The sequence below is a fragment of the Balearica regulorum genome, chromosome 7 (genome assembly GCF_011004875.1).
Source record: "Balearica regulorum gibbericeps isolate bBalReg1 chromosome 7, bBalReg1.pri, whole genome shotgun sequence".
In the NCBI taxonomy this organism is placed as follows: domain Eukaryota; kingdom Metazoa; phylum Chordata; class Aves; order Gruiformes; family Gruidae; genus Balearica; species Balearica regulorum.
In genome coordinates this window covers 12,516,101-12,541,075 of record NC_046190.1, presented here as the reverse complement: position 1 = coordinate 12,541,075, position 24,975 = coordinate 12,516,101, and the positions used below count along the sequence as shown (strand labels likewise).

General features: G+C 40.7%; 1 protein-coding gene across 3 annotated transcripts in view; it reads right to left on the bottom strand.

Annotated features, from left to right (window-relative positions):
- Nucleotides 1-24,975, bottom strand: part of SORCS1 (sortilin related VPS10 domain containing receptor 1) — a 301,203-nt gene that overhangs the window by 55,334 nt on the left and 220,894 nt on the right. For all 3 annotated transcript variants that reach the window (XM_075757978.1, XM_075757976.1, XM_075757977.1), the window contains exons 7-13: nucleotides 23,721-23,839; nucleotides 20,719-20,808; nucleotides 15,333-15,512; nucleotides 10,762-10,908; nucleotides 2,801-2,903; nucleotides 2,262-2,338; nucleotides 957-1,048 (exon numbers count right to left, since the gene is read on the bottom strand). In XM_075757978.1, the coding sequence (XP_075614093.1) occupies nucleotides 957-1,048; nucleotides 2,262-2,338; nucleotides 2,801-2,903; nucleotides 10,762-10,908; nucleotides 15,333-15,512; nucleotides 20,719-20,808; nucleotides 23,721-23,839 (808 nt within the window). The remainder of the gene's footprint in view (nucleotides 1-956; nucleotides 1,049-2,261; nucleotides 2,339-2,800; nucleotides 2,904-10,761; nucleotides 10,909-15,332; nucleotides 15,513-20,718; nucleotides 20,809-23,720; nucleotides 23,840-24,975) is intronic.

Genomic DNA, 24,975 nt, shown 5'->3' with positions numbered 1-24,975 from the left:
TATCTTCTTCCCTTACTTTCCTCCTACTTTACTTGAAGAGACTCTCTAGGCCACTACAGCTGCTATGGAGAAGCAGGAAGCTGCTTCTGATCTTGGATACTGCATTTTTAGTCCTTTAAATAGCTACTTTTTTGGGATCAAATTTGTTTGGCATCATACTGCTAACCCATGGCTAGTACTTAAGTGGTGGAAACTAATAAAGTTATGTTAGAGATTGATGCATTAAGGACAAAAGGTAACCTAGGGCTAGGATTTTTTTTAAATAAACAAGTGATTTTGAACATCTTATTTTTGGGTCCCCAGCATAAGACATTCTAAGGAGGTTAGCTTTCTGGAGCACAAGATCTTTGCCTCTTCTGACCAGCAGTCTTCCCTGTGGTAGGCCTACGTGAAAGCTTGGAACCACTCATCGTTTCCTCAGACTTGGGGTTGTGTGTGCCCGATACTGATATGACGCTGACTGTAGTGGAAGTAAATCATGCAAAACATCACAAAACTATATTCTACCTACCACATAAACTCAAGAGTGCTAATTAGCAGGGACACTTTTGCCTTATTGGCTATACAACCCTGAATCTATTCAACAAAATTCTGGTTGCCACATAGAAGACAAGTTCATCAATAATTTTGAAAATTAAGAGTACTGTGGCAACTTAGTAAGAGACAAAAACATAATTCAGATTCATATTACATACATAACCAAACCCAAGAAGTCAAGTTGTGGTAAACCAGGAAAATTGTAGAATAACATTGACAATATCTCAGATCTGGCCAAACTGAAGCTATATAAGCTGGAATTGATGGGATTTCTTAGATTTATTTGTGTTAATGTTTGCCAGTGTCTTAACTGATATTTTCTAGATTGTAGCTACAGAAAAGTCTGGATGCAGCCTAACTGCCTACTTCCTGGCATCTGAAAAGAGGGACAGCAGTCATTTAGCATAGACAGTCATTACCAGAGATGTCTGATAGGCAGAGATGTGTGTTTCATGGCAACCAGTACTCCACCTTGATCCAGGTAGAGAACACTGTGCTCTTCCTCAAAGATCTGGGTGGGGGGAAAGAAAAAAAAAAGCATATATTTAAATCTATTTTCCTTAGTATCAAGAAAATGTCATAGTTCTTTAATACAATCATGACAGAGGACAGGTATTTGCTAAGGAAGTTACTGTATAGAGACTGTTCTTGGGTTTTGTTTTTTTTTTAAACTTTTCCCAGGTCCTTGGAAAATGCATTCTGTCTCTGCTCAATGGAGAGTTAGAAACATGAATTTTTACAAGGATCAACATTTTCCCTCTGTTCGGTGACAGATTTATGTTTAAAGAAGAACTTTATGTGTTTGCATTTATCTGGCCCTATCTCACGTAAGTGATATAGACAGAAAAATGAGGGCTGGTCAAACATTGTAAAATAATTAGATTCTTAGAATATCAAATATTTTAAAAAGATTTTTCTTTTCCTGTGTCTTTTTTGTATTGGCTTTCTGCAAACATCTGCTCTCTGGTTTATATAGCAGCACCTGCCAGTCTAGGAAAGTCACTCCTCCTCTCCATGACTTGATATCCTATCCAGAAAATAGGAAAAATAGAACTTCCTGTTCTGAGTATAAGCACATATAAAGGGTAGCAATGGTTTGTTACCAGGTGGAATTTCACTAAATATGAGGCACTTGATTTAACTTCATCATCCAGTCTCTTTCTGCAATTAATGGAGAGATAGGTTGCTTCAGAACAGGATGAACTGAATTCTGACTTTTTCACCATTAAAAGCAAGGCAAAATTACTGGTTTATATGGACACTGAACTTTGGACAACTCAACCTAGGTGAAATGAGTCCCACACATAGTGAGGGAGAAGTAGACTAGTGCAACTGCTAATTCTATGGAAATTATAATCACAGATGAAGAGAAAAATGGTTTGATTGGTACAAGGGCTGTACAACAGTAAAAGGAAACACATACTCTTCCCATATATATTAATATTTTAATCTTTTCTATGCTTCGCTACAGGGTTAAACTGAGGTAAAACTCCAAGAGGAATTATAAAAATAATTTTCTGTTATATGAAGTCTAATGACATATTCAGTCTTTTGCTTTGTGCATCTCTCTGCTTCTCAGAAGGGAATAAAAGTTTTTCCTTTTGTATAGATTAGCAAAAAGCTACTCAGAACCAAAAGAAACAAAAAATAAGCAACATTTTGAATCTACTTCTATGACAATTTCCTATGATTACTATTTAAACCTGTGATTCTGTGTCATTTACCTGTCTCCAAGTGTTCCCAGCATCAGAAGAAACAAACATGCTGATATCATTGTCTGACAGTTCAGTGCCTACATTACCTGTAAGATGAGCATTGATTAGTGATGCAACATAAGAAACAGCAGAATTGACAAATCAGTGGAGTAAATGTATTTATTTCCCTTTTGTAATCATAGAACTTTTACTTTTGGGAGAGAAAGAGGGGTAAGGTAAGGGAAAGACTTTCTATCTGAAGAAAATATATATGAAAGATTCAGTGCATACAGCTCTACACACCTGCACATGCAACTGAAATGCCCTGGTTTCAATCTGATGTTCATGGGAGTAGAGGACTAGAAATGATCTCTTTGGTTTGAATGTCCGTTTCCACAAAAAACACATGACAAGTTGAAGGTCCAAAAGGACTTCTGTTTGACAGCCTTCCTTCCTTTCTTCCAGCTGGTGGTGTGACACCCCACTCAACACCCTCCACACCCATGACAAACTCAAGATTTTGTCAGTGTTTGCACATCATACACAGGAGATCTTTAAATGTTTCATACCTGAAGCTACAATAATACTGGGGGCAGTGTCTCGGCTGGCGATGTTTCCTGAGGTATAGGGATTCTCAGAGACCTTCAGGTGAAGATGAAGGGAGCAATAGGGCTATGGAGAAAGGGAAAATACAAGTAAAAAGCAGACACAACATGAAGTATATGCTCCTACTTCTACAGGCTTAGAAATATACAGTGTCTTTCTGTATTATTTCCTAACCACTGCACCCAACTACCCTTAGAAATGTACAGCCACTGTCCTGGTTCTGTTGCGAGAGCTTCGCTATCGTTTTCTAACGCAACCCATTCCCACTGGGAAACTGATTCACTAGGCTGAAATTCTCTCACAAGGACAAGATCTCTGAGGCTGTACCCACAAAGGAGGCAACCAGGCTTGCAAGAGTAGGTAATGGTAAAGACTACCTAGCTCCCCTGGCTCCTAGATCTCTTGAGAAGCAAGCAGATATGCTGAAGTGCTGCTGAAGTAGGCTGCAGATATGATGAAGTGACTCCGAGAGCAGCAGTGCCCAAGCTACCTCTGCAACAAGAAACAATATAACCCTCTTGGTGTGGTGCTGAGTCACTACTAATTAGCCTTGAGAAACAACTTAATTCAGACAGTATCATACCATTTCTTGACTCTGAGTATTTTTGACACATGACTCTGTTCTACACTGCACTAATAAATACCAGGACTGGAAATTGTTAGTTTAAAAGTTGTTTAATATAATGCTTCGTCACCCCATCTAGATGTGACCTTTGAAATTTCAATACAAATACATCCATGGAAACCTCACCTATTTGTTATTGATTTTGTATGTCAGGTACTCAGATAAGACAGGAATGGTACAGAATAAATCAGGTAAGCAAGAAGGTAAAACAGACAGGCAGATTCCCAAAGTTGCCATTACAATTCCCTCCAAATCTGTAGTCTGGTAATTTCTAAAAAAAAAATTATATTTGCCTTCTCTTGGGCTTTATTTTCAGTATTTTTTTCTTCCAAACCTCATGAAGACTCCATCATGAAACTTGGTACGAGAAGGGAGGTGGAAAAATACTGTCAAGAAAACCTGAAGCAAACTGACCAAATTGAAGGGGACATCACACAGGAAGGAACACACAGCAAAGCCCATGCTTCACCTTGCACAGCTCTGTAAGACAGGCAGGAGAGGCTATGCAGAAGGCCCTTCAGGCTTTTAGGAGACAGGTCTTTCTGTCTAATATCAGTTGGCTAAAGGCTAGCTCTCCAGCCCCAAAAGTTTTGTAGGCTTCCTCTGCAGGAGACCTAGCCCCATAGGTCACTGAAGGAAAACCACTGATCCATCCCCTCTAAAGGTGTCTATGACTCTGAAATTAAAACTGCCCTGTGGAGAATGACAACAACAGAGGGCAGAAGGGGTTTTATACAAAGGTGAATGAGGGTGGTGAGGAAGGATGGGAGTTCTTACTTAATGTGATACAGAAAAAGGGGACATGGGTTGTGCAGAAGGGAACACAACCTGCCAAGTGGAATGTACCGAGCAGCCTAACTCTAACTGACAGCTTTGCGAGGGCAGCCGCTGGAGCAGCCTGGGGGCGCGGGGAGGCAGTGGAAACCAAATTGAGCTGACATGCATGCAGGAAGTGGAAAAGCATTGCAAGTGCACGAATTCTTGCCTTTTACATTTTTACAAGTTGAGAAAAGACTAAATACAGAACATATTTTTAAAACTAACATACTCCAAGCCCACTTCAGCATTTTGAACACAGTAGCTAATGGCAGCAACTCAACCAAATCCCCACTCTGACAGAGATTAGACCTCACTAGACCCAAATCTTTGTGCTACTAGACGTTTTCTTCCAAATTTGTCTCATTTCACAGATAGAGTACACAGAAATGGAATATATATCTCAAAAGTTAAAAGCCAGGTCACCTAAGTGGAAGGATGGTATATTTAGTGGCATAACTTAATATTGGTTAGAGTGCAGTAATCCTTAGAGTGTCTAGTGACAACTGGGTATGGTGAAAAAACTAACCTCTCTGCTTTAGCCAAACACCTAAAGTTATTGCCCATGGACATCTCATGTCCTTGCTGTGACAGCATTCTCTTCTCCATCCCTGATGTACACCTTCTCCATCTGTATCCTTATATAGACACATATTTTTCCAGACTGGTTTGTCTTCCATCACACTGTTGGTCCCTTTGTATTCCTCCTCTAGCTCCCATAGCTTAACTCATATACAGACATCTCAGCTTTGTTTTTTAGAATTTCCATCAATTGTCTCTATCCTTCTTGTAACCAACAGGCTACTGAAATAATTATTTTCATCAGAATCACCAATTTTGAGTTTCCCTGTCATTGCCTAGTACCTAGCAGTGCTAGGTGCTGCACAATCACCAAGGGAAAGACAACCACTGCCATGGAGCATTTTCAACCAAAGCAGAAGATAAAGCATGAGTGACATAGCCCATTGCTCTGCTCACTCTCAGAGTTCTTACAATCACGCTGGCATTCATTACTTGCTTCCTGATATTTCCAAGCCAGCACTTTTATGCTCCCCTCTCAGAAGGCTCATCAATCCTTAGTAAAATTTCTCATAAATACCTACAAACCCACTTCTTGGCTGTTCTGCAAAGCCCACCTGAACAGTCTCTAATGGCATAGAATAAACCCCAGCTATTAGTGACTGTCCCTGATCAGGAGTGGGGCAAAGTATTGTAACACAAGGATGATGCTAGACACCATTCACAAAGCTAGGTGTAGTCACAGTATTTGCTCACCTGTAATAGCAAGGAGCAATGAAGAGAGATAAACACTTCCAGGAGAGACATTCAAAACACCTCACTTGGATGCTTAAATTATTCTGTAGCAGATGGTGTGAATGCCCTCCCTTATGAGAAATGGGTCTTTGTCCTGAAATCCTTATAATCCGTATAGACAAGACAAACAAAATATGGGAGGGAATAAACAGATGTCTGGGGAAGAGAGGCACAGAAAATAAATGACTTGCCCAAGGTCACACAGTAAATTGGAGATAGGGCTAAAAATTGAATAAAGATTCTCCTGAGATTCAGCCCAGCGTTTTAACCACAAGACCATCCTTGAAAGCTAATTTATTAACTCTCCTAGACAGATGTCCATAACTTGCAAGATAGAATAACTGCTCAGTTAACCACTTCACACCCAGCACAAGCTAAGTATCAAACAAAACCAGCATCTTCGGGATATAATACCTTGGCAACTATTTTTTGAAGATTAAGTGTATTCAGCATAGAAAACAAGTGGTATCACCAAGAAAAATAAAACCGTGGGATTAAATGGAATTTCATTGCTTTCCTCCATCCTCATTACTCAGAACCATCTCACAAAAAATGCAAAGAAATTCTTTGAGTTGCTTTGAAACAAAACACCTTGAGTGTACTGTCAGTAGAGGGATGGTTCCATCTGGCTTGCCTGGTGTTTCAAACAGATTCCCTCTTAACCTCCTTAACAGCCAACTTAGCTGCTATGTACTTATTTCTGCATTAACTCTCCCTTAGTTTAGGTTTAAAGACCAGATGCACAGAGGACACAGCACTGCACTTGCAGGCTGGGGACCAACCTGTCTTTCTGGGAAAGAGCAGATCCCATTCTGCCAACAAGCTGGAACATACGTCATTGCTGTGTCCCGAGCTAACGCTAGAGACAATTATGCTGAAAACTAGCAGTATGAAAGCATTAGTATCTGCTGCGGAGTAAGGATGGGAGCTAAGCTAGATGTACAATGGACTATTAAGAATTCACTTAGCTATGCCATAAAGAGAAGTAGGACCATGCCAAGAACAGCGATATGTAGAGGGAAAGGAGCAACTGACGTAAGGAGGTAAAACTTCTGGTGATGTAGGGATAGACAGAGGGTGGCTAAAGAGGTGAGTTGAGTTTGTGAACTGTTTACTACAGCTATGTCACATTGACAAGAACAGAATTGCCTCAGAGCAGGGGACAATTCCTTTTCTCCATGCTTTTCAACAGCAGAATGCCATGACGGATCCCTGACTTATTTCCAGGAATGTACAATACTTCCAATGCGTTTGCTTCAAAAATTTTCCCTACCGCTCCCAACTTCTGTGGTCTTTTCTCTACCATTTCTTGAATTCTTGCATTCCATATTCTGCCTTCAGCTTCCTCCATCATTAACTGTGAAGCTCAAATCAGATTTTTAAATAGCTTGGTGCTCTCTTGTAGGATTATTTTACTTTGTGATTTTGGTGCATTTTCTGTACCTCCCTTTCTTTCGCAAGCAGACTGCCTGTTCCTAACAAGTCATTTTAGTTCAGATTTCATCTATTTGCTTTTTTGCAAATTTGCAAGTCAAATACCTGAGACCCTGTGTGTTCAGCTGATGATCCCTGCCCTGCTACCGTTCCACTAGCTTGTGACAACCTAAGCATGAAGGAGGCAGACAGGCTCAGGCAACGAAAGAGGCTTCTTACCTGTTTTACCTCATGTTAAGGGAAGAGCGAAAATAAATGTGGCTAAACATTCCTCTGGCCTTATCATGTGGAAGGGCTGACTAAGTTCCTTCCCATTCTTCTGGAAGGGCAAAGACTGAGCTACATGGTTTAAGTCCATTGAGGATTTGTCCCTTACCACCCTGAAGTCATGGACCTATTTCTACAGATCCTCATGGACCTAAGATGTGTACCCCAGCCCAAGTCACAGAGCATTTAGGAAGTGGTTGCTTTCCAGTGAAAACAGGATGACAAGCCTACATGGAGATTGCACAAGTGGAAACAATTCTCAGGGCAACTACATGGTTGCATAGAGAGCAAAATAAAAACGAACCAGTGTTTAAATAGTAGTTTGGGCACACTGGAGCAACAAGGATATAAACACAATCCACAGGGAAACAAGAGCTTCTCTGGGTCAGTTCTCATTATGTCCCTACAAGTGCCGATGCTTCTGCCTCTGCTCATGACCCCTTAGAACCATAGAATCATTTTCATTGAAAAAGACCTTTAGGATCATCGAGGCCAACTGTTAACCTAGCACTGCCAAGTCCACCACTAAACCATGTCCATAAGCACCACATCTACAAGTCTTTTAAATACCTCCAGGGATGGTGACTCAACCACTTCCCTGGGCAACCTGTTCCAATGATTGACAAGCCTTTCTATGCAGAAATTTTTCCTAAAATCCAATCTAAACCTCCTCTGGCGCAACTTGAGGCCATTTTCTCTTGCCCTATTGCTTGTTACTTGGGAGAAGAGACCAACAGCCACCTGGCTACAACCTTCTTCCAGGTAGTTGTAGAGAGTGATAAGGTCTCCCCTCAGCCTCCTTTTTCTTGAGGCTAAACAATCCCAGTTCCATCAGTCACTCCTCATAGGACTTGTGCTCCAGACTCTTCACCAGCTTTGTTGCCCTGCTTTGGATGCAGTCCAGCACCTCAGTGTCCTTCTTGTAGTGAAGGACCCAAAACTGAACACAGCACTCGAGGTGCAGCCTCACCAGTGCCGAGTACAGGGGGATGATCGCTTCCCTAGTCCTGCTGGCCACACTACTTCTGAGACAAGCCAGGATGCTGTTGGCCTTCTTGGCCACCTGGGCACACCGCTGGCTCATGTTCAGCCAGCTGTCAACCAATACCCCCAGGCCCTTTTCTGCTGGGCAGCTTTCCAGCCGCTCTTCCCCAAGCCTGTAGCGTTTCATGGGGTTGCTGTGACCCAAGTGCAGGACCTGGCATTGAGCCTTGTTGAACCTCATACAATTGGCCTCTGTCCATGGATCCAGCCTGTCCAGATCCCTCTGTAGAGCCTTCCTACCATCCAGCAGATCAACATTCCTGCCCAATTTGGTGTTGTCTGCCAACTGACTGAGGGTGCACTTGATCCCCTTGTCCAGATCATTGATAAAGAGAACTGGCCCCAGTGCTGAGCCCTGGGGAGCACCACTTGTGACCAGATGCCAAATGGACTTAACTCCATTCACCACCACCCTTTGGGCCCAGCCATCAAGCCGTTTTTTTTACCCAGCGAAGTCTTGCCTAGCTATGCCATCCTCAAAGAAATTCCAGCTTGTATAGGCATGTCTGGTCTAATTTTAAATGAAAAGAATTCTGTTACCAGGTGCCCATGAGTATAGTAGCAGACGCAGTATGGATGGGAAGACTTAAGGGAGCCATAATCCCCTCTCTCCATAAGAATCATCCAGTCTTGGTTTATAGGCAGTCATACGACTGCTTCCGCTATATAGTGGATAACCACAGTGGCAGCATACCCCTGTATAAAAAATACATAGTTCCTGCAAATGACCATTCGATAAGGACCCTGCAGAGCAGTACCTCTGGTTCATTTAGAACCACAATGGCAAGTCAGAGCTCTCTTGATCAGTGTGCAATATTAAGAAAGATGTTTTCTTAGAACTCAAACTTCAAATTTATGGGTAAAGAATAGATCTTACTTTGATTATTTAACTTGCCCACATGGTTTTTATTTCTTCTGCCTTGCCAGCCCCCCAAAATATGACACTATCATATCATATAATAAAAATCTTGAGTTTCTGATTAAATTGGTCATAATTTGAAAAAGTGAAGGTGTGGGTTTTTTCATCAAATACGTTCACTTGAGTTAAAACTATATTACAATCTATTTGAAATACAAAGACTGCTACACATAGACCTTTCCAAAAAATTCAATTGCCTTATGTCTGCAAAGTTTTCTGAACATCTTCTTTTTGGTTTTCATCTTCTAGAAAGATTTAATTTAAAAATACCCTTAGTTACAATTTTTAAAAACTTGGAAGAAGAAAACAAATCCCCAGAAATTTAGTCATGCTCTGAAATAACTCTTCTGTTTAACCTCTAGTCCTCTCTATTTATTTTTTCCAAACTGGAGAGAAAATGAAAGGCTTGCATTTTGGCCCAATCAAAAAAATCAATTCTTTGAACAGCTTGAAATATCAAGTTATTTATTCTTTGCTCTTGCAACAATGCATGGGGTTCAGTTAAGTGATTAGTGTAGCTACATACCACAACGCACAAAACATAACGCTGATTCAAACAAATTTACCGCCTCTTTCTTTTTTTTTCTTTTTTTTCTTTTTTTTTCTTTTTTTTTTCTTTTTTTTTCTTTTATTTTTTATTTTTCAGATGGAAAATAGCATGCAGGTGCAGGATAGCAGGAGGAAGAACAGTGTAAGTAGTGCCACTGATTCTGCCTGGAACCATGTTAGAATTTGTGAAACATAAAAGCTATTATTGAGAATCTCAAAGACTGGGGTTCTGAATATTTTCCCACTACTGTGTATAGATTATATTGGCTGAAAAACATGTTGAGATCAGTCTAATATTTCTAATTTGACAGAGATCTCCAATTCTATTCACATTGCTTATATTTCACTTTCACTCTTGGAAACTGTATATAATGATGACTAAAGACATATATATGTTGATCTATATCAATACAGAGACAGTTACAATATACACCCAACACATAGCTATACATATATTTGGATGAATGTGTCGATTCTCACTTCTGAGGTCAAAGAGAAAATGATAAATATTAATGCTGCCAACAGAATGGCCTGAAAGAAATCAGAGCTCTCCTTTCCTTTGAGCCTGTCTCAAGTTACTAGATCCCTGACAGTTCCTGAGCTACAACAGCTCACTCCTCCCATCTAGTGTCCAGAGAATCAACTGCGCAGAAACGGCATCCAGCTTCACCTGCTGTTTAAGAGGAGGCCATCAGTTGTGCAAAAGGAAGCTGATCTATGATGCTTTCTTTTGTTCCAGAAATTAAATTAAATTAAGCTAAATTACAATGTCAGCTCTTGCAATACCACCTGGCAGCCCAAGCCTGATGTACTGCATTTTTAATATGCAGAATTCCCTCCAGGAGATACTCTGCATGCAGAGAGTAGCTGCTCTCTCCTTCTTGTGTTACCTGGCAGAAAAAGATTGTCCTGGGATGTTACCATCCCCCAACTTCCCCCCTTCCCCAGATACTTACTAGGAGACAGTGAATGGGGTTTCCTCTCAGATCAGTGTCCGGAGCTTGCAACAAACTCCAGTCTCTCCCTTTATTGTAGGTGATGAAAGTTTTCACTTGGTTGTCAATCTTCTTGTTAGCCAAGAACATTCCTTTTATCCCTGCTACCTAGGAAAAATTGACATGGCTGAAAAATAGATCAAGCCGATGCAGGTTCTGTGCATGTGTCTCTCTTGCTCTGTCAAACCCAACAGGGACCTGGTGGCTGTGTCAGCGTGGTAGATGTCAGGGCAAGAATTGCCAAGCAGCGTCAAAGAAAGGCAAATTGAGGTGCTGGCAACAAGATAAGACCATCACAAGTGGAAAGGTGACAAATGGAAAAGAATGCTTATATTTCAGAATCAGCGTGGGAACATGGTAAGATGTCAATAGCATTACCTGTAAAGTGACAAACTCAACTGTGTAGGCACCCTTCCCCCTGAAAGATGAAATATGTACAGGGCAATTATTTATCTCTTGCACTGCAATAGCAGGAAACAGCAGCAATTTTGGTCTTGCAAAGAAAATGGCAATAGACACATAAACTTGCAGTTCAGTGCATCTATTCTCATACAGCCTGCTTAAGACATTTCATCTAAGGATCCCAATGTGTTTCATAATTATCAGTGTTTCAACAGGATAAATTGGGGCACAGAGGCATTTTTATTACCGTTTCGTACTTTGAGGAAACCAAAGCACTGGTGACTCAAGCAAGGCTACCCAGTATGCTAGTTATAGAGCTAGCAATAAGATTGCCATCCTTTTATTTTTCCTGGTGTTTTACCCAACCGCTTTAGTCCATAGAACTGCAGGAGGATTTTGTAAAGATGTGATGCTAACAGACTCGCGTTGGAACCAAGCCCAAAAGTGTCTTAGTAGGGAGAAAAAAAGTCAACCTCAAACCACAACTCACACTGCAGAATGTTCCCATCTTCTCAGCACGCTGAAAATCAATAGCCCAATAGCTGCTGCAGCTTGCGAATGAATTTGTTAGGCTGTCATTCTGCAATCTGAGTGCTGCAATAAAAGGGGAAGCAAAATCGGGAGGAGGGGGAAAGTGAGAAACTTTTTGGTTTCCAGCAAGTCTGTTCGGTCATCCACCCCATCTCTTCTTATGATGTAGAACTAGTACACAGAATCATTCATCAAGACTTTTTATTCATAGACATTGACTTAAATAGCATCATGTGGCAAATGGTTACACAGCAGATTCAAAGTTTGTTCCAGCTCAACTGATTTAATTATGTGGCTGGATTTGAATGCTACAGCTCCTAGTGAGTAGGACTTTACTGCACTTTTAATCACATGTGAGACTAGTAGTGTACAGTGCATTGGTGTACTTAGTCATTCTGCAGAGCACTTTCATGCTTGAGCAATGGTACTGAATTTCATTTGAGGTTATGTAAAGACTTAGAAATTACCTGCTATAATGGACAATAGTCTTTAAATTATGTAGCTAACTAATTTATTATTGATATAAGCATAAAAAGATAATATTTTCAATTTTTTAGCTGGATTGTTTGGTTCCGCCCAACTAAGTATTCGGTATTTCTTTGTTGTAGTAGTAAGGCACCCTGAAAAGACAAAGGTATTTATCTCCCAGTGATACTGCATGAATAGACAGGGCTGGAAAAATAACTTAGTTCTGCCTTTACTACCAGAGGCCAAAGCCTATAGCTCCATTTGTACTTTTCTTTGTTGTTCTGAAATAGTTGTATTATATAGTCCCTGTGAAATGCTGGCCATAAATGATTAAAGAGCATTTTATATATCAGGTGATAAATGTGTTCTGAAATCCTGTGAATTTTTCTTTTTATGATTCTAGTCATGGGCTGGGACTCAGAATCCTTTCCTGAGAAAGCAAAGTGTAAGTTATACTGTCAGTCTTGGACAGCTTTATCTTAAAAAAAGACCGCACACACTGTACATGTTTGTGTGCTCTCAGTAGGAAGAGATACATCTATTGCATATACACAACCATGATACACACAACGATCTGTTCATCCCTACTGTTCATACAATCATAAGAGAGAAAGAATCATGCAAGTAAGTGCATGACCACCAGCAGAGAGAAAAGCACTCCATCAGCTCCCACACACACATTGCAGACAACCCTCACCACTCCAAATGCATTGTGTGCAGATACAAACACTGTCCACAGTTTTAGAAAGATTCATATAAGACACTCGAACACAGAACTCAAAACAGACTCCCCATCACCAACTTCATACATCAAACATATACTTCCCATCCAATTTGCATACTGATAAAAAAAATAAGTCCCAGAGCGATAGGCATATCTACCATAGCTATAGACACATCTCCTCACAGTCTGTTATCACTTCAGGCATGGACTCCCAACAGGCACAATTGTCTTGCTGTGGACCAGTCCAACTACAGAGCCAAGCAGAGCCATATCACATCAGTGGGGAGGTGCAAGAACTAGAAAGGGCACTCAGACCCAACAGCCAGTGATTCTTGCTCTTCCCTTGCTCTAGGAGATGGTCTTTAGGACTTTTGTGACTTCAGACCTACTGAATGCTGAGTCCAGTGTGCTACTGATGAAGTGGCACTGGAAGGTGGTGGAGAGAAGAGCTATTCTCATACCCTGCTCTGTCCAACAAGCTGAATAGGGAATAGCGTCCCTCTAGGAATGGTCTCATCCTCTACAAGGTCCAGCAGCAGAACTGCCCACACACTGAAATAACAACCTGAGTGAAAGGCTCATGATGACTTACAGGAGAAGAGAAGGGAGAACATGATGAGGCACCATGAAAGAACTTGTATTTTCTCTTCGTGCCAAATGCACTTCCCCATTGAGCAGCACTGAGCATATTTGTCCTTGACGTAGAATCAGTTTTGGAATCTACACTACAAACACATTCACTACAATGCAACCAGAAAAACTTAGTTCTAACAACACCTGAAAAACATGCATACAGAAACATGCACATTCAACAAGTCTTTCTCTGGCATCTTCTCAAATAATCTTGCTTTTCTAGGTATACTGCTGTCACCACAAAAGAACTCATTTTGCAATCTCTCCACTTCCTTTTAATTTATCTATGGATTTTTTTCTTCTCTTGTTTTCATCTCCGTTTACCCCTAGAGCATTCATCATTTGCAACAACCGTACTGGGAGAATCATGCTGGATGGCTTTTTGTTCCCTTCCAGCTAGAACATCAAATTGAAAGGAAGGTTTGTGCCAGGTTCAGTGTCAGCCAATATTCTTTCTATCTAGAGAATCAGCAGATATGACGCTACAAGTCTGATTCCATCAATTTCAATCCAGGTTACCATGTGGTGTCAGCCTAATAAAACAAAGGCTTTTCTTTCCCCCTGGGATGTAGGACACCTTTACATAATGTAGTGAAACTGCTTCCTGAGCTGACAGTAATAAGAGACAACAGTTTTTCTATGGGCTGCCAGTGCTGCAGAGAGATTAATAGTAAAAATCTCCAAATGACTGAAATGCCAGTGTCCATCCTCCTACAGTTCATCTGCATTTATGTACACAACGCTTGGGCTCTCTGGACAATTCAAGGTGATTTCCAAGTAAAGGGTAGCTGAAGAAAAACTGTATAACAGAGCTAATATTCAGACAGTGATGGGGAAATATGGGAAGCATTTTCATTTTCAAAGGAACTCAAATTAGTTCATGGACTTTATTCTAAATGGTCTGAAAATACCCTGGAGGAGACCTGAAAAGAGAAGCTGACCCTCAAAACAGCAGCTGAGGATTGAACTTCTACTTAGCTGAGGAATGTCTCCAGAAGCAAAACAGGCAGCAGAGCAAGAGAAGTACCAGGGCACATTAAAAGTCCTGTTCTTTGGATCAGTAGTCATTGGAAAGAAGACAATGTAAACTAGCCTTTTTTACAGGTAAGCTTAGGCAGAATGTACTTTTCAGAAAAAGGCTCAGGGGTAAAACGGACATCAAAATGAGGTAGCGGATTTTCCATGCTCATGGGATAGTCTGAGAGGGTATATCTAAAATCACTTTAGCTCCCAGAATAGTTCAAGCTGAGGAAGGTGACAAAGAAAAAAACCAAAACCTGCTGTCTCTCCTTACTTCTAAAACAAGAGATTAAGCTGTCAGAAATGCAAAAAATTGGAGAATAATGCTATTCAATGTTGGGAGCTTTCAGATCCATAGGCTGGACCAATGTGGGTCAGCAGGATTTGGGCTGAGAAACGACTTCCTCTTAGGGACTGAATGAACTATTCCACTACATCTTCTGATGTATATCTTCCTATGCATGAAAGAGTCATGAGCTCTTCCTCATCTGAGAACCTACAGGAGAGTACAGCAGTGAATCTGTTCATAATATTAGGCTGGGCCTAAACTCAACACCTGTGTAAAACCAGGCCTTGAAACTCAGCTGATTGCACTGAGGCCCTTAAGTAAAAGGAGGGTAAAACTATGTGTTTAGTCACATTTTTGGCTCTGCTGTTTGCAGGCATATTACAAAACTGATGTGCAAGAGGGAAACAGTACTGGCATCACGTGAGCTCCTGAGATAGGAATGAGATGTTTGGAGTCATGACATACCTCATAGAGGTCAATCATCACATTCCCCTCCAGCCCTTGACTACTCTTGACATTTTCCAAGGCCAGGGTGAAGTACACCCCTCGGGTGTCGGAGATATACAGATTGTACGTGTCGTTCTGGTTCCACTCTTGAACAGCTGCAAACACCTGATTCTCATCGGTGCTGATAACATGCATGTCCTGGGGAAAGAAAAGAGAAAGGTTACTAGCAGGAGCTCTGCTCTGTCATTTCCAAGGGCACCAAAGTAATTGTGGAGGAGCAAGGGATATATTTAGGCTGGAGTTTAATCGGTAGCTGTAGACAACACTCCTGTAAGCGGATAATTCCATCCAGGAATATTTTATACCAGCTCTCTTCTGCCAGTTTTCAAAGTGGTAATTAACTGATCAGGTATTAATTGAACATTTACATTGGCAGTACAGCGTTATACAGCAGCACTTCCCCCCACACACACTTTCATTTTAATTAGTACATTGTTTGGAGGGAAAGGGGGTTGTTTATTTGTTGGGGTTTTTTTTGGCACCGGAGTGATTACACTTGTGATTGTGGAATCACAGATATTAAAAATGTGGGGTTTGTGGGGGTTTTTAAAGTTAAAAAAAAAAAAAAAAAAGCAGCAACTGAAACATCTGCTTCTTGCCTAGCATTCAGAAACCAAGTATGCTTGGGAACTGATACAAGGAGCATCTAATGGGTTAATGTCTGCAGCCAGTCCTGCTGTTATTTATTATTTCTAATGACAGTGTTGACTAGAAGCCAAGGCCCTGTGCTAAACACCCCCCCAAGAAATATAACAGAAAGACAACCCTAATCCTCACTAGATGTAAAGAGCAGAATTACTGTTAGCTCACTAGTGTTATGAGTGAGGTTTTGTTTTACTGTTTGTTTGGTGTGTTACAGCAGGCAGGAAACAATTAAAAGATTGCAAAATTAAAGAAAAAACAGAAACTATTAAACCTGATTCCCTCTTTCAATGCCTGGAGAAATTATTACCTAGTGGAAAAAGCCACCAAGAGAGATTGTTATAATGAAACTCCCAGGCTCTATCTGCCCAGCACAGGCACCCTGAGTTCTTTGATGCCATAAAAATCTGTGGAGGTAGGAAAAGAAATGCAGATTTCTTAGCACCAGGTGATTCCCAGAAGATTCAGCTGTTCTGTCTGTTTTGGGCAGATATCCCAAAGTTATTCTGCTTCCATGAATCTCAGCCAGGACTTTCTATATGCAAAACTGGGAACTTTATCAGAAAATATACTCTTTGGAAGCTGATGCTACTTCTTCCGTCTGTTAGTAATAGTCTTTGACAAGTCACTTTCTTGTGGGTTTGTAGGGGGAATTAATACTTCCAGATGGAGCTTGTAATGTAAAGATGAAAAATAATATAATGAAGAAATATGGTCTATAAATTTGAAAGTGGATTCACCATGAAGTTAAGATTCAGAACAGTTGTTTCTTCATCCAGATCCAGATCTGAGTATGGTGTGGATGAATATTCACTTGATTTACTTGCTGCTTTGCACTGGAGAAAAATGTATCCCAGAAGAAGGGCTGGTTTTGTGGGGGAACAGATTGGCTTAAATCCTGAGGCAATAGGAAAGGTAATAGAAGTCCCACTGCCTTCTACCAATTGTGGTTGTGAATAGATATCCTCTCTGAGCTCCAGCTGCGCTAGTCGAAGTTACAGTCACAGCTCTTTGTCAGAGGCCCCTTATTTCGAACTGTCACCCTAGTCAATCTGTTGGTAGAGTAGGTGTCCCCAATGTCCTTTATACAACCTTGGCTAGCACAACTCTAATCTCAAATTTAAACTTTTTCATATGTGGTATACATATGGGTAGGCCTCTCTACTTAAACATAGAGAGAGATTATAGGTAAAACTTGTTTTGTCTGGTGAATGTACAGTTTCATTGACTTACCATTTTAATCAATAGTTTTGTAATAACTAGGGGAGACACGTAAAAAGACATTTTGATTAACACCAGGGAAAACTAAAGGCAATTTCATGAATGCTTAAGAAGCAAATAAGTTAATTTGTTCACTGGATGCTTCCTGAGTTTTGATCAGATCATGCTGGAAGATGCAATTCTAAAGAAGATCCCGGTAAGGCTGAAGGAATTTAAGCCTGGAGAAGCAGAGATTGAGGGAATTGACATAATATGCATAGTGCAGAAAACCAAAAAAGATAGTGTTCCAACTGTTTGCCTTTGGGGATCAATTAACTTTTCCTCTTTATATGGCCTTGTCCAGTAGATGCAGTAACCATGCAAAACTTTGACAGAAAGAGATCAGTATATGGGCATCAAATAGGTTTTTGACCAACAGCAGTTGGGTTTTTTTTTTTTTTGTTTCCACATTGGGAATATTAAAATTAATCAGTATATCATATCTCTTCTACTTTATTTTTTTTCAGGGTGGGGGTTGCTTTTTTTGAGGGAGGAATAATACAAAAAGACAGCATTCATCTTGATATGGAGCAAGAGCTTCGCTGCATCTTTCACCACTACAACAGATGTTCATTTCACCTCCCTAAAGAAAGGGAAAAGAACAGAAAAGTGAAGCAAGGCACCTTTCTCGAACAGTTGTTGTCTTCTTCAGGGGCTCCCCATGCATCTGCCTACTGAGAATTTGAGCTTTCCTCTCTCTGTTCCAGCACATAGTGGAAGCACATTAATATGCAGATCTACTATCTGTCCCTCTTGCCTTTCCAAAGACAAAAGTAAGAGCACGATGCTGTGCATGGGTTTGATCAAATGACTAAAGGCCAAGGCTTTCTGAATTACTAAACATGCTTCAATTGCCCTTTTTGCACTTGGTCAGGGAACTTTTCTTCCTGGCAAGTTAAATAGCAGGGATGTGTAATGCCTGTTTTATCCTGTCAATTACTGGTACTGTCAGCTCTTTTTAAGGTCTGTATTTAAGGATTTTTTTGTGGTTATTGCTTCTTCCATCAGGATGTGCATCCTGAGGTTGAAAGAAGGTGATGAATTTAAAACAGAAGTACCACACGCACCCATCCCATCAGTATTCAGCCCAGCACCAGTTAAGGACAAGTCTTCTTAAAAGAGAAATTGCTTGGATTGCTTCAGTATTCACAGATGTCGGCCCAGTGCATTGGCTAAAATGGAGTGGATGTAGCCTGTGTGTACATTTAAGGTGATTATCATGAGTGACATTACAGAGTCTGCAACAGAGCCTACGTTGTGGTGCTGCATAGGCAGTACCAGCCCACTGATCAACATCACTGTAGAAATTAACAGGTCTCAATAAACACTATTTACAGGGCTAAAACAACTTGTATGCACCTAGATAGGCATCTTCCTGTATAGGAGAAAGTTTCAAGTTAATTTAGGCTTTTAATCAAACTGGCTAACAGGCTATCGATGCCAACAAGAAGAATATTTTAGTTTTGATTTGCTGGAGGCCATCTCTGCCTGAGCAGCAGTATCACCTGCCAAAGCTGCCTGCCGTCACACCCCTCCAGTTTAGGAAGAGTGACATGCAGAGACAAAAAGCTTGATAGTTCCGTCTTCAATTCCAGACGTCACTTAGTACTGTTTACCATATTTGGCCCCTCTTTCTTAGCTAGGGAGATAAAAGAGAATTTAGGCATAGAAGAAGCTGTTTGTTTCAATTCCTTGAATAGTGTAACACTTTGTGCATTTTTAATAAAAGCAGCTATCCTGCTTTGATAGTAGCCTCCTAGACAGCCATAGCTCCACTGTAGCTCCTTCCAAGCCAAATGCAGCTCTTCGGTCTTTGAAGATATTCTGAGATTGTGACAAAGCATCTTATCTCCTTAAATATCTGACTTTTTCCTTGGGTCAAATAACATGAATGCATTGCTCCAGTTTCTATTCACTGAGAACACATTGCAATTTATTTGTAGTGCATTTTTCCTGGCTCTCCAGAAATCTCTTTGAGAAGGTGGACAGCTGGAAAAATAAGTGTGGGCTAAAAAAACCAACCAGTTCAAAGCAAGCAGTGTCTCTACACACAGTCTGAATCAGCTGTAAATGATGATTTTGACTTGGGTGTTACAATAACTATGCTAAAAATGCAACTCTTTTGCTAAGGGCTACTTCAAATAACACCTGTTTAAACTGAATCTCAATTGACAGAATAATTCCCTCCTGCTTGGGCAGGAAGCTTCAAACCAACCTATCTTTAAACATGACTGAAGATTTTGGGGCAGACCACAGGTCTCCTGTGTGAGAGCCAAGAAATTATCGTGGCTTCTGGTAGGGTCTTCCAATGTCCTGTAAGCTGGGTTTTCAGGTGAGGTAAACAGGAGCAAAGGATATAACAGCAGAGTAGATAAGGTATGGCCTTGAAGGCCTGGGTGTGAGCTGCAGTCTGGTTATATGAAGGTCACCCAGTCAATCCACTATAAACAGGCCAGATGAGTTGAGGAATCAAAGAAAGCCAGTTGTGATATCAGCCATATTATCACTTTGAATATTTCCACCTACAAAATCTGCTGTACTTTCAACTTCTAGGAATAGGCTGACCTTGCACTTTCTTTTTTTCCTTTTGACAATCCTTGCTTAATTTCTGGGAATGCATTTGTCTCCAGATGTTAGATCTCACGTAGAATCCACAAGATCATTTACTACCTTTGAGCTTAAATTTCATTTAAGCCAGACTATATCAAGAATGAAAAGGCCTCAAAAAAAAATCCTCTATCTTTGTTAAGAAGCCATTAAGATCCCCAGCTGTAAAATGGTGATTTCTTCAAAATGGCTCTAACATTTTATATAGGTCTTTTAAAAAATTCATCTCCAGAAGGCAGCAATAGCCTTTCAAGCTCCAATGCTAATTCACCATTGTTCTTAATTAGGGAAGATATGGAGCAGACACACAAAGACATCTCTTTGCTTGGTTCCCATTAAAATCTGCTAATGAGGCAAAGCACAAAAAGTTACCCATACAGGACAGGGATAGAGGAAGAGAATTTTAAGATTTAAAAAAAAAAAGGAAAAGAGTCCCCTCCAAAACTTAATTACCTAACCATAAAACAACGGTAATTGACATGGGCCGTGGTATCTGCCTATATTTCATGCTCATGTCCTCGACTAGCCAAAGTGCTGACTTTGTTTTCAGACCTTTCTTGCTTGCAAATGTTCTGTTAAAGAAGAATTACTTTTTCACTCATTGCATGTTATCTTGTGGTTACTTGTGTTGGATTCAAGAATTTCTGTACAATCAAAATATCTGTAGGTTCATACTGGCCTGTTTAAGGCCAGGTTGGATGAGGCTTTGGGCAACCTGGTCTAGTGAGGGTGTCCCTGCCCATGGCAGGGGGCTTGGAACTAAATGATCTTTGAGGTCGCTTCCAACCCAAACCATTCTATGATTCATATGGGCATTTCAGCAACAGCAACCTACCTTGGGCAAGGAGTACTTTGGCAGCTTCATCTGTGCAAATGCATTCCTCCTATAAGAAACGTAATAATGTGGTCTTCCTCCTGATGTCAACTATGAGAAAAGCAGAAAAGTTATCATCAGGATTTTTAAAAATATTTTTTTATTATCAGGGAAAATATCAAGCAAAAGCTGTCAAGGGAAATACCACAGTATTGCTGGCAATAGCTTAGAACTGCAGTGCTATTACAGTTGATGAATAAACATTGATCTAACTGATAGTGGCTGAAAAAGAAAGCAATAGGAATCCCATTTTCTGCAAAGAGAGACAAAGGCCAGAATTTCAGGTGAAAGTCTGGGGAAAGTCCTAGCTTCATTTGGGTCATTATATCACCTGCTGATACCACAGCTCTCCTCTGCCTTACCACAAAACAGTCTGTTCTTTGCTATCTGCAGAGCTGCTGTATAGGCTCTTGGTTAGATCAGCAGATTGGCAGACATGGCAATTGATTTCTATTTCTGCCTCCAGCTTTGTTTCCTGTGTGTCCCTGTACAAGCCATCATATGTATCTGTTACGAGATCAGCTAAGCATTCACAGCTCCTGAAGGCAGGAGAAGCTCGGTTGATTTGGTATTTCTGTGAATCTGGCCATTTATCTAAGTGCCTAAATACTGATGGCAAGACCTTGAAAATGCTGGGTTAGAGCAATGTGAGGTTTCATTTCGTACCACCTATTAAAGGAGGGGGAAAATAGAAAGAAAAAACCTGTCAATGTTATCTGGCTTCCAGTGCTGCTGAAATATAATCAATATTTGTAAAGTACTTTGAAATTCTTGGATGAAAGATACTGAAGAACAAATATTTCAAGGGATTCTCCATGCAGAACATTGCTCTAATTGCCTGATATCTGGGCAAGACTTTTCTCTCATAGTAAGTGTTTTAAAATGGACTGCAGTAGTTTAAAATGCAAGATACACAGAGGCTAGGTTCATACCAGATAAAGTCAAGTAAGAACTATTTCTTATTCTAAAGCTCTTCAACAATTTTATTTTAAGGGTATTCGGCAAAAGTCAAAGGAAGGCAGGCCAGAAGCAGTGTTTATGAGAGAGTGTGAGTTTGTAAATAAAACACGGTGTAGTGAAAGACATAAATCCACATTCCTTTATCATCATGCTTTTGAGCCTACTAGTTATGATTCCAAATGCCTCAGCTGCAAAAAAGCTAAATGAAGATCAAGGAAGGTAAGGAAGGCTAGGAGAGGGTGCTCAGGGTGTTCATCTATTCTTCCCAGCCTTTACTGTCTGGTATAGAGCTATTCATCCTGTGAAGACCAGTGCCTGGGATAAGGCAGGGTCCCACATCAGCCAGGGCATCTTATTTAGCTGTTCCTTGCCAGCCAGATACATCCGGATACATATGTAACCACTTGAAGAATGCCATTTTAAATTGCCAGCCAACAGTAAATTCACTGACTGCTTCAGCAAAGCAGAGGTTGTTTCCAAGGATTACAGTATTATTATTTCATACCTGTAAATGTCAGTTATTAATGATTGGCAAGTACTAGCTCTTTGACCTGTTATATTTATTTCTGTTTAAGAATCCAAAGAAGTTTAAGGATTAAAATGGGAGCTTTCCAAATCCAAATACTACACGATACCTGCTCAAACTGCATTGCGAACATGAATATATACAGCTGTGCAAAGTCCCATTGGGCATTAAGGGGAACATCATAAAGGGCTGCCTCTCCTCACATGCTCCTCCTTACACCGTGCAGCTAACATGGAGGTGGAACAAAGCTGAAATTTGACAGCATTGGGAACACTATACAACAATTTATAGACAGAAAGAAAAATGAATCAAAATACAAGGGCTATCCAGAAAGGCAGACAATCTCCCCATCACTGACTTCAGATGAAGCAAAGGGGTTGGCTTCTCTATAGTATGTAATAACATCAGGTCAGAACAGAGGTGACTAACGATTTTGAAGAGCATAAAATCAAGGCATCAGTGATGAAGCAATGAATAAATTCACATATGAAGAGAAATTCCCTAGTTCCTGTGTCAGTCAAGCCACAAACACGCAGTCATTCTGAAGTGAGAGAGAATGGCTGAACAGTGATATGTGCCCCTGGTTTCCTTACCAAATATATATTTCATTTATGCCTCAAACACACTAGGCACAAAAGCTATTCTGGAACGTATGTCCCAGATTTATTTGTGGATCAATTAGAGTGATGTTTATGACTGAGTTCATTAACTGAAGGTAATTAGCAATCAACTCACCCAATTTAAAATATCAGTACTCTCTCTTCCCTCCATCCTCAAGCATGGCAGAATATAAACTGTTTGGAAGACCAGTTTAGTCCTAATGATTTCCAGTTCACCTCCATGTTCCCTGCAATTCTATTCTTATTTTTGCCCTCTTCAGTTGTTATTAAATGGACATTGGTGGTAGCCTAATGAAACCCACAGTAGTTCAGATCTATTCACCAGCTCTCACCTAGAACACAGCTTGGCTGAGTACATCTCATCTTCAGCTGTTTCACTATAATCACAACTGAGGCATAACAATAAAGCCTGATTACTCCTTCTTTGGTTCTACCCCTGACTCCCTCTCTCCTTTTCTATTTCCCTCTCACACTCAAAAAAGCTTTGGTCTACTCCCTTGTAATAGCAGATGACTGACACATCGCTTCAAGCTGGGAGGTTAGAGCAGTAATCCTAGAGCACTGATGAGATTGCAGGGAATGGCACAGAGCACTCCAGTACACATGGTGGATGCTCCAAGCAGGAACTCTATGACCCTATGGTGACAAGATACTAGCGGTAAAAGGAACACTATTAGCATTGTAATAGACTGCTACAATCCACTCAGTGCCTTTATCATTTGTATCCAGTGTTGCCTGATTAGTTGGGAGCTAACACACATGCACATACATTCAAAGGAATGGAAGAGAAAATAATATAATACAGAATAGTATAATATAAAATAATAGGCTAAATAAGAGAAGAGGGTGTTCCGCACCTGAACAAAGACATAATCATCCTGGACAATCAGGGAGTTATGGTCAATATAGCCTGGAAAGGGTTTGCTGCGAGTGGCTTCACTGCAGTTCTGCATCTTGCAGGTGATGTATTGGGCATCTGAAAGGAAAAGAACAAAACCAAGACATTTGAGATCCTGAGTGCAGATTCTTCCTACTGTCACAAACCTGTTTGCTGAGGCAGGATTTCTGCTTCCCAGCCTCACATGACATGAAGTAACACCATCCATTCAATGCAACACAACACTTCTTTCCCTTACACCCCTCATAAATCCACCCTTGATTACTTTCTTCCTTTAAGTTCCTTCCTTCTTTGTCTCCCATTATTTCTTTCATTCCACCCCATGCCAGTCAGGAGAGGTATACATTGCTCCTTTATACCAAGACAGAGCCCAGCATAGCTTATCTGATTACTCCATGCCACTCTTGTGGTTCCATGCTGGAAGTAGACCAGAAGCAGCATCTGAAGGTGGCACAATGTAATGGTTGTGACTCAGGTCTGACAGAAACCTAGTCAAGGGCATATCATTAAGCACTGTTACCTGCCCTGCTGAGTTTACTTGGATGCTACCCAGGCTTAAGCTTAAAGCAAGGAACTGAGTGAGGGAACAAGAGAGCTGTGAAGGACCCTTTACAGAGGCAAAAACCAGCCAAAATCCTCTGGCTCCCAAAGTAACTATGGGTCTGAAGAGTTGTGTCTATGCTGTGGGACAGATACTCTCTGTGCTGAGCCTTTACAGTTTCCCTGTCATCCCCATGGTGTGGGATTTGCTGTAGAGCATGACAGCTTCTCCACGATCACATGCTGAGTTTATTTAGAACATGGCCAAGGCCCAGAGCATTCACAAGTATGAGGACACCTGCCCCATAGTGTCACCACTAAGAACCCCTTCCACAGTGCACCTCTATTTCCTACAGCACTAAACTCTGCAGAGTAATTCAGATCACCTTGGAAAGTAATTCAGACTACCTCCTGTTCAGGGGTTTTACCTACTTCTCTGTTGACAGTGTAGATAGATGCACTCTGGCAAACCTGGGCAATCATTCCACACTCTCTTGAAACTAGAGGCCTTAGCAGTTTCAATCAGTCATATGTTTTGAAGTAAATGGACTAAATGCAGCCCCAAAGCCATCTCATCCACTGTCACTGCATGGGATGTCCTCATCTCCTATTCTGAAGCACTGCAGGGTGCTCATCTCATGATCCATCACCTGAAGAAAAACAATTTTAATTTC